This window comes from Colias croceus, chromosome 16 (genome assembly GCF_905220415.1).
Source record: "Colias croceus chromosome 16, ilColCroc2.1".
Classification (NCBI taxonomy): Eukaryota; Metazoa; Arthropoda; class Insecta; order Lepidoptera; family Pieridae; genus Colias; species Colias croceus.
This window is the reverse complement of record NC_059552.1, coordinates 4787667-4798604: the sequence shown is the minus strand read 5'-3', so window position 1 is coordinate 4798604 and position 10938 is coordinate 4787667. Positions and strand designations below refer to the sequence as shown.

General features: G+C 31.1%; 1 protein-coding gene across 20 annotated transcripts in view; it reads left to right on the top strand.

Annotated features, from left to right (window-relative positions):
* Positions 1 to 253: 253 nt before the first annotated feature.
* Positions 254 to 10938, top strand: part of LOC123698766 (casein kinase I) — a 30467-nt gene continuing 19782 nt past the window's right edge. For 5 of the 20 annotated variants that reach the window (XM_045645547.1, XM_045645546.1, XM_045645549.1 and 2 more), the window contains exons 1-3: positions 372 to 539; positions 1004 to 1310; positions 6225 to 6382. In XM_045645547.1, coding sequence (XP_045501503.1) covers positions 1249 to 1310; positions 6225 to 6382 — 220 coding nt within the window. In that variant the 5' untranslated portion in view covers positions 372 to 539; positions 1004 to 1248. The other 15 variants (XM_045645542.1, XM_045645539.1, XM_045645540.1 and 12 more) reach the window with 12 other exon arrangements.

Below are 10938 nucleotides of genomic sequence, written 5' to 3'. Positions count from 1 at the left end.
TTGTAAAGTGTTTGAACGTGATATCTTGAACGAATCCGTAACCAGTAATACCATTACCAAAAATGTTATTATATGAATGTTATTGTTTCTAGAGAAATAAATGCAAACATTAAAAGAAGGATTTGAAAGTAAACGGAATTATTTTTATAAATATGAAACATAATAATAATTACTTGTTTAAATTATACAGTGAATTTTATTTGTGTAAAATAATAAAAATTCTATGCTTTTAGTTCTAGCAACACTGTCTCTACTTGCTACAAGTTTGCGCATGCGCCGAATGGCGATATTTCAGTGAAATAATCTTTGAACTAATATTTTTTAACTATGAAATTTTGTCATTAGATTGTATTTATATAGGTATATTATTATCAAACTGATTAATTTTCTTCTTTAAAATTAATAAAGTCAATTCTTTTAATTTATATGTAAAAGTGACTTCAGTGAACCATTGGTGGCCATTACAAAACCTAAACTTTTTATCGGGACAAATGTCCATTTGATGTTTCGGCGACGTTGTGAAGCTAATCAAAAATTGCGTACGGTTTTTTTCAAGTTATTTTCATTGTGTAACGTGTTGTGGTATTCAATGTAACGAAGCCGTCCCGATAAGTCTGTATAAAAATTGTTTTGTACCGACGAAATTTATTTGGGTTGACTTCCAGCATTGAAAAGGTGTTGTCAATTGTTAGGTTTTTCCGTTGTCGTTTTCATGTCTACTATTGATGATTGTGAATAATTGGAAAAAAATTCGATACGCGTTTATGAAATCTACCAACCGTCGTGGTAAAAGTTCTACCAGTTACCACCTACATACCTAGCTTGTTGTTACTCTTCAATGAGCATAACATTGGCACAGCGACCTATAATCGTTTATAGTAATACAAAATTTAATTAAATCAAAGCCATCGGTTAGAACATTACTCATATTCGATCGTTAATAGTAGACATTCCCGTTATATTAGACCATTCGCGAGTCGCCGAAACATTTTTGCGGTTACAGTGTGACGAAAATGATTTTGAGATAAATTCTACAGTGTAGTGATTATTGTGTTGAAAAGGAAGAAAAAAATAGTAATAGTTAAAATATTGAGGCGTGGATTGGTGTAGTGTATGTTATGGCGAGATTGCAGTGCGATAGTTACTAGTCGTGGTGAAATGGACTGCGGCGTGGTGAGGGCCCGTGTGACTGTGGGCACCAGGAGTCATCTGGCGTGTCGGATATAGACACACAGAGCTACTTATATTATGAATAAACGTGACGGCAATAAGGATAAGGAACGTCAGAGTGACGACAAAAGAACTTCCACGTAAGTCCACCCTTTAGAATATATTTGATAGATACCGACGTATGTTCAATATCATCGCTTGCAGGTAACCGCTGGTCACTAGTTAGCTAAGCGGCGGTGCAGATAGTTGTTATAATTTGCTTTAAAAACTTGCTAATGTACAGTTTGTTTGAAAGTGTTTCATCCTGAATTGTAATTTTGCTGTCTTGTTTTATTAATTAAATAATCTCAAGATAGAAATGGGCTGCTCTAGTTTAATTTATTTTCCTTCCATAATACATTAGTCATTTTATCCATACATAACAAGTTTTATCATTGATTGTATTTTTATCAAGTGTAATATTTAATAATGTCTTTGACTAGTAAAGTGTACAATATAGATAAATGATAAATATTCAGCTTTAAGAGATAATTTGATGTAATATGTCTGCAGTGATTTCGTGCATACCATATTGGTTCCTTAGCATGGATTTTCTATATTCCTGATTTAGGCCAAAAAGTTTTCAATGAGTATATTTAATTTTTATCTGTGGGGATTGAAAATTGAATTCTTTTTACAATAATTGTCTCAATATTACAAGTTTAACTTTTTTTCTGGTCTAGGTTGAGCAGGAAGCAAACTTGTAACTTAACTGCCTTGTTTTTGTGGATTTTGCAGTCAATGAACTTCTGTTGAATCCACACAATATTTATAAAAAAGTACTGATAATGATCCAAATTAAATCATCTTTTAGTACATCTGTAGCTGATCATATTTTCTTACAAAGTAAATATTTGTAGCCGATAGACATACTTTGTATTTGGACATCTAAATAAATCAACTTACTCACTATTATAATTAATAAAGACATGGCTGTAATTCAATAAGCATTTTGAAATAAACTGCCCCTGTTACAAATTATTAACACTTAAAATTGTTACCACTTATTATTTCTTGATTTTCATATTCACTATTACCATATTGAAGAAGTGGATTGACTTGTCCGATTAGTTTTCTATTCATTTGTATAACCTCTTATAAAACATCAACGTATCAATACTACAATACCTACTCACCATTTGTTATTGTTATTGATTTTTATGAAATTAGGATCAGAATAGATCCAATTATATTGTTAGGAATATTTAAATTCCCATTTATAAGGAGCAACCAAGTTGATTTATTTATGAGTTCATTTACCTTTATCCTTTGCATCAAGACAACATCCTTAATGAATAATCTGTATTAGACATTGTTTTCACATCTAGCAACACAGATTGATTCAACCAATAATATTAAACTAGTGAATCACAATATGTAAACATCTTTCTGCCTCATACAATACTCTTGATAACACTTCTTAATAAAAACATCACTTGCTTATCTACAATACAACTCAAATTGTGATAAATATAAACTTACTCTAGAAACAAAATGATATAACAGTTTGTTTTAATTGCAAAATTGATGCTCATAATATGATATAATAAAAATGGCCCTTACTGTGAGTGGTGTGGTTTTGAGAGAAATTTTGAAAAACATCCAGTTGGTCATGGTCATCCTATTTTGAGTGGTTTATACAAGTGATTCAGTATAGTGATTTGTTGAGAAGCTAACAAATATGTATTTTATAATTGAGAATAGTGACAGACTGCCTATTAGCATAAATACTTGTGATGCATAGAAAATTGTAAGTATATTATCTCAGTTGTATAACCTTAGACTTGAATGATTAAACTTCATCGTTTTTAAATTGCAAATTATGAATTTTATACATAAATGTTTTTGTTCAATCAATTTTTCAAATCAGTTTTAATACAAATTTAGAGAACATAATGGTTAGTCTGAAAACTTCAGGGATTGCGGGATCTATAATTAGATAAATTGTCATAAATATAAAAAATAATAAACTATGCAGGCAGCAATAATTTATTGATATACATTTTTGAAATTTTAGGCCTTATTGAGCATATTATTGTGGACTTGTAGTGGTTGCATGCGGTGCAACTAAAACTTTCACTTTTAGACTCAATGCCAATAATGGTTGGTATGATTCACTGCAGCCAGTGTACACTGGGCTATACTAGAGTGTACATTATTTTATTATTGTTTTAAACTAAATTATCATAATTATTATATAATTAAAATATATATTTTTTAAATGTCTATTAAATCTATAAAAATATATAGGTAAAGATATAGGCAGCATTCATTAATTTTCTTTAATTAACAAATAAAGGATACATTTTCTCAAATAGGATTGTAAATTATTATGGCCATGAAATATGTTGTTAGTTATTTATAATTCCAAATAATTATTATCTAGTCTATATTAGATACCTATAAACTGAACAATTACTTGATTTTAACCGCACTGGTTGTCTAAGACTTATTAATTTCTACTTAATAATCTGTTACTTGAACAGCGTACCTAGGTTATGTTGAATTCAATAATATTTAATACTTATTTGATAATGGTTTACTTAGTCACTAAAAAAAGATAAGAATATACCTTGATACTGAATTTATTCTCAGAACTGTTTGTTTATTAGGAAAATATTTAAATCTACAGCATGATAAATTAACATATGTGTTTACTGTTTCAGTAATTATAATAATACAGTTTAATGAATTATATAATTGAAATTTCTATCAATGTATTTTCAACGAGGAAACTAAAACATGTGATGATATCATCACATAAAAAATAATTTTACATGTTTATTATATGCATCACAAATTTAAAATGCTATTTGGGACCTCTACTGAGGCTAGCCTTGAAAAAGTCAATGACCTATTGACAGGCAGCAATTTACAAGGTACTATCCATCAAGTCCATGCTGTCACTATGTTAACCTCTATAATATAATTGAATTATGTATTGACTGAAAAAATGTTTATTTGTAATTTTTTTTTTAAATTTAGGCCTTAATTAAAACAGCAGTAATAATAATTAATCCAATACTGTTGCTATCTAGAACTACAATATTTTTATATCTATCCAGTACCTAGATAATTTACCTAAATACTTCACTGACATTAATATTGAATAGACTGACTTACTTTATCATTAGATCTTATCAAAAATGAAAGTCTCTTTTCCTCCTTATTTTAATGGTTACTTTTATATAATGAATGTAAAGAGATAAATAAAAACACTTACATACATAATAAACAATGCCACTTTACACTATTACAATTAAACTTAATATTTGTACACTACAATACTATTTTCAGTTCAATATATACAGAAGCACCAATGCAAAACATCAATAAATATTACACAATGTCAAAAGTAGTAATGCTGGCAACTTGTATCAAGGAAATGCTATAAATAAAATATAACATGCCATCGTATACTATAAAAATAAACACTCCACAAACATTTTATTTGGTATTATTATACTAGATTCACTCCTCACTTTATCACATGGATTTGATAATATTCAGCAATCACCAGTGTCATGAAGCATGATCAATCTGATATAAGTGTAGTTTCTACTGTAACAGTGACATGATGTGTTAATTTATTTATTTGTTGTGATGTGAACAAGTGTGAGACATAACTTTACAAATGTATTGTTGTGAAATTCTAAACGTTGGAATAAAAAAACTGTAAATCATATGGTTGGAGGTGGACGGCTTATGGCTTATGGGTATGGGAATTTTATTAAATATGATAATAATATTAATAACACACTCTTTGCACCAAATACATTTGAGTAAAGATTTTTGTTGTGCATTATGTTATACTAACTGAGAAAATTAATAGTAAAAGTAAAAAAAAAAATATTTGTTTAATTCATTCATTTCTTATTGAATTAAAACAGTATCAAATTGATTCAAAGAAATCAACAATCCATTACATAATATCTTCCATCTATATTTTTTTTTAATCCAATTTTATCTACCAACCAGACACAACTTCGAATAGTAGATTGAAACACTTCATAAATACAGGAATTTGTATACAAAATACTGCTCAGTGTTTTAACTCAATCAATAAATTTCAAGCACTATGCTATTTTGTTTAGTAACAATAATTCTAATTTAAGTAAACAAACATAGCAACATTGTTGCAGGTCTGTTCTTTATAATGATATAAATGTCGCAGCCAACTAGCTTAATCAGTCATTTTATTAAACACCTAGGCTCTATTAAATGAGACCTTTTAACATTTATTGCAATCATCATGCTAAGACTCTTCATTAATTAGGGTAAATGTAGAACAAATTTTAATTTAAGTAAATTTTATATGGTTTTCAACAACATTTTCAGTAAAATTTAAATTACTCCAGTCAGTCACCTCTATATTTACATTATTCATCCTGTTTCATTGAATAATTTTTGCAATAAACACACATAAACTATAGGAAATAATAATAATATTGAAGCCATTATGAAATTCACTCATAATATTTAATATCAAGTTAGTACAATACATCATCAAAATATATTGTTTTCATCGGCAAACTCCTGAGTTGTTAGTTCTGAATATATATTAAGGTTTAGGTGTTAGCTGTTTAATTAAATGACTGGATTTCATTCAACTAATTAATTAAAGGGAGCCTTTTAATAAAGAGACTAGGCTCTTCATGAAATAGCTGATTAAGCTGCTTAGCTGAGACACACATGTATCATTTATACCTTAATTAATAACAGCAAATCATAGGTTTTTACATTTCACATTTGTGTTAGTGCATAAGCATTGAGCCTGGTATTCATAGAAAACATTTGTTTAGCAACAAAGTTAAATCAACATGTTGAAGATTTGTTGGCAGCACTGTGTTGCTGAGTTGCTAACGCATGTTGAAAAGCTCTCGCTCGAAGATCTACAATTAAAACAAATTTTCATTTTTGGTGATCACAACATTGTTGATGAATTGTTGCTCAACAAACGTTCACCATGAATACCATGAGTCGTCAGTGTTAAGGGTTGGTTCACACGTTTGCAGCGCAACCGGCGCGGTGGGTGGACGCGGCGGGGGCGGAAGCAGCGCGATGCACACGTCGCGGCACTCCGTCACGTCGTCCTCCGGCGTCCTTATGGTCGGGCCCAACTTCCGCGTCGGCAAGAAGATTGGATGCGGCAATTTCGGCGAACTTAGGCTCGGTGAGCATTTTAGAGTCAATGTTGTCTTGCTACAAGGATGTTCTCAAACCATTTTGTTGGGTTAGAATTAGTGATGTTGTTACTAAAGGCGTAGTACATTCGAACACGTCTAGGAACCTCAAGAAGCATCTGTCTTATCAAACACTAACAATAAACTGCTAACATTTATCAAGGGAATGCCATAAAGACACCGGGTGTTCGCTCGTGGCAATCTTATAGATTGCCCTAGATAAAATCGTGACCCTACAATAATATATTTCGGTTTGTTATCAAGGAGTAACACGAGTGCAAACGAAAAATCTTGAAACAGGCTGTTTTCTCGCTTAATACAGTACGATTACTACAAAATTTTACTCAGATAGGAAATTTCCCTCATTTCGACAAATACAAATTTATCTTCATCTTCTAATGAAAATTGTATGTAATTAATAATGAGGAATTAACAGATTTCAACGATAACGGGGAATCACTATGAAATATGAATAATACTAGTTTGATATACCTACATACATTTACAAAGTTATTATTAAAACATATGTGGTATATCTACTTATATAATATAAATAAACTTAACAGATAAGCCGGGTATGCATTTGGAAACTTGTATAATCTTCATAATTATTTATTATTGGTTACGTTTGCCAAGTGTTATGCAGTCGGATCGTTTCGGCGTGTCTACGTGCAATCAGCTGAAACCTAATGTTTTCCTTAGAATATATTCTCTGTATCGGGTATATCGTGCATACCTTGTCAATGCACTGATAGCGCTCTTAGACAGCTGATGTGCAAAGTTGCCACACAGGTTCCATTGCCCTACCGGTCTTAACTCTTAACGCACTCGACACATTCTCCTACTATATTTTTTATTTGACGCCACATCAGTTAATTAAATATACATTAAACAAATTGGAAATTTCACTAAGCCGGTAATGGTGTGGAAGAATTCAAAAAACAGGGAATTGCAAAACAGGGAGAATAGTACTGAAGAATGTCTCAACTTTTTCTATTCATGTATTATGTTATGCTATATAATTTAATGGAGCACGATGTACCTAAATGAAAGTTCTAGCATAGAAACTTCGCTATACACTTCGCTGCAAAGCAAACACAAACATTGTCTTAGCAGATGAAGTCTTTACCATGGGAAATTAAATCGCTTCTTTACAATAGAACTAATGCAAATACGTGTATAACTAAATGACGTTTACAATTTATAGCAAGTAAAAGTAGCTTTGCGTTTACATAAACTCGTAATCATTAAAAGTTATGAATCATTGTTGGTCGTTTGTACGTTTGTCGTTTTCTTTGAATTGACACCGACCGGACCGTTGGGTAGCCTTTGCCGCAAGGTTGAAAATTAGTTAGACAATGAAAACGGGTAGGTCAATCTCTTTGCTTAGAAGCGTTATGAGGTTGGTGAATATCTAACGCAGATTTTTTAAATAACTATTCAAAATAATGATTACGTTTCGCCAACAAGTTATGTTTTGTACTTTTAACTCAGAACTACCTATTTATAATCTAGTTTGAATTTTTTTCTTTGCAATATTATTAACTCGAATCAATTGAGTATGTATTAAATTATAGAGTTGTTACATTATTAAAAAGTAGGACGAAATGAGTACAATTAAGGGATATTCGTATTTTATTGAACAAAATGTTTTGTTAGCTACATTAAGCGTGGGCCAATTAAATTAAATAATAATTGGTTTATTGTATTTGTCTTCTTTATTACTTGTGTAATGCGTATCTCAGCTGTCCCCTACATTTCAGTCTCGTATTTATAGAACATTGTTTGTTGACAACAGGGCAAAATTTGAGGCGACTTTGCGTTATTTCGCCCTATAATATTAGCAGTAAGGTTTCATTTCACCGACGCGGACGGCAGCTTGTATGGCTGCGATTGCGTTGATTCCGCGTCAATAGAATTGACATAAACGGGGACACACTATCCGATAGTTTCAGATGATTTACCTCCCGCTTATAATTACACTGATATCGTATCGTTCGCACAAAATTAGATTATCGTCCCGCTTTAATAGTTTTACGGTATGACGAAGAAAACCGAAGCCAAATCAATTTTGCGTGGGCGTTAAGTAGTGTCCATGATTGTCTAGTGCTCCGGTCTCAAACACGACAGTTTCGTTGAAAATACTCGTTTCAACTTTGTGTTCGACAAATAACAGGCAGGAGAATAATTTATGTGAATGCATTACAAATACTATTTTGTTCTGGCTTCGATGAATAGCCTCTATATTTAACGCTGATCTGTTTGATTTTGCCCATAGATTTTGGTTATTCTGAAATTTCCTATGAGCCCTATTTAACTTAGGTGCAGAAGATTAAATGATACTTGACATTCCGTTATCGGATGAATGAAAAACCTTTCAAAGTCGATTGTAAATTGATAGCAGAGATCAAGTTTTGCCTCATAGTTTTTATCGCATCTCATGCTCTTTAATACGGTTGCGTCAGATGTTTAATAATATGCGTTATTGTGTATAACTGCAAACGCAACGAGTTTGATTGGATGTCTCTTTAATTTCAATTGATATTATTTACAGCTCACAGAAGCAGCTATTTGGTTTCTATGTTCTGCACGGTGCACCTACGCACTATCTGAATAGAAACTTAATCACTGCTCAACAGTTGTATATGTCTTTTATTTAAACTTAAGAACGCGAATAAAGTCAAATCACCAATCAACATTTAGTTGATACGTGTAATATTCAAGACCAAATATAAAAAATAAAATATATGTAAAACTTGATGATATTTTCGATTATACTGTCAGATCAAAAACATAAAATATTGAAATTGACTCGATAGAAAAAATTCACGAAGTTACCTCTAAATTTCACACTTTTACGTTTTTTACTTGACATGGTAATGCCTATTATGTTCTTTTTTTCATAAACAATTATATTGATACATTTGTGAGAACTTTGTCCGACCACTTTTTTGTAATTACTTATAGTTTTGGTTTAATCACGATAAAACACTTTTGGCGCTTACTATATTTTTAATTACGCAAGAAATCATCTTGCATCGCACGTTCCGGGAGCTAAAAACATAATTCTATTTCATACATCAGACGCTATCGCTCCGTTGAGACGAGTAGACCATGCTCAAATTGCTGTGCCGCGCGCCGATTTTTTAATAATATTGTTTCAATATTGTTTTTTTGAAAATGGTACACAACAAAAGAACATTGAAACTTCAGAAACGAGAACTAAAAGAGATTCATATTTAAATGATATCTAACTAATTTTCGAAGATAAGTTAATATAGTATTGTAATCATATTATTAATAAATAATTATTAGTTATTTATAATAAATAATAAATTATTATTTATTAATATGTATTAATAAAAAATACGACTTTCGATTCATTTCAGAAACTTTATGCAGGTGAGTTTAGATATTACATAAATATGTAATATCTAATCACACTCACACGAATTTATGCATAAATTCGTTTCCGTGGGCTGAGTATTGACGCGACGATCTTAGGTATACAAACATATATATATATTATATGGATACAAATATTTCATTCATAGTGTTACATCAATAAAATCAAGAAAGATTTATGGTATATTTTTTTATGAATTATTATATTATTACTTATTAGTTATTACCATTACTACTATGATTACCTACTACCTATTTGTAGATTCCTATGGTTGTTCCAGTAAATAACGTAAATAGGTTGTGAATAGTAGGTATATATAATATAATATATTCACAATCTGTATTACTAATCACTGGTGCAGTGATGAGTGAACTCCCATAAATAATTATTATAATCCATACTTATATTATAAATGCGAAAGTAACTCTGTCTGTCTGTCTGTTACTCAATCACGCCTAAACTACTGAACCAATTTGCATGAAATTTGGTATGGAGATATTTTGATACCCGAGAAAGGACATAGGCTACCTTTTATTGCGAAATATGTACCACGGGCGAAGCCGGGGCGGACCTCTAGTAAATTATAAAGTTATACCTGCTCATTATTTGAAATCTTTCGTAAAATTAGTGTCAATAAAATTTCGTGTTTCGCGTTGTCACGTTATCACGTGTTTTTTCAATTCTTTTTTTATTGTATCCCTTGAAGTACAAGGATGGTTCTCATGTAGAGAAAACGTAAATATGTACGGGCGAAGCCGGGGCGGACCGCTAATTACAAATAAAATACATATCATTCACTAGCTTTCCGCCTGCGGCTTCGCCCGCGTTTTCAAAGAAAAACCCGCATAGTTCCCGTTCCCGTGGGATTTCCGGGATAAAACCTAGCCTATGTTACTCGTGGATAATGTAGCTTTCGAATGGTGAAAGAATTTTTAAAATCGGTCTAGTAGTTTATGAGCCTATTCATTACAATCAAACAAACAAACAAACAAACAAAGTTTTCCTCTTTATAATATTAGTGTATGTATAAATAATTATAAAGTTATACCTGCTCATTATTTGAAGTCTATCGTAAAATTAGTGTCAATAAAATTTCGCGTTTCGCGTTGTCACGTTTTTTTTCAATTCTTTTTTTATTGT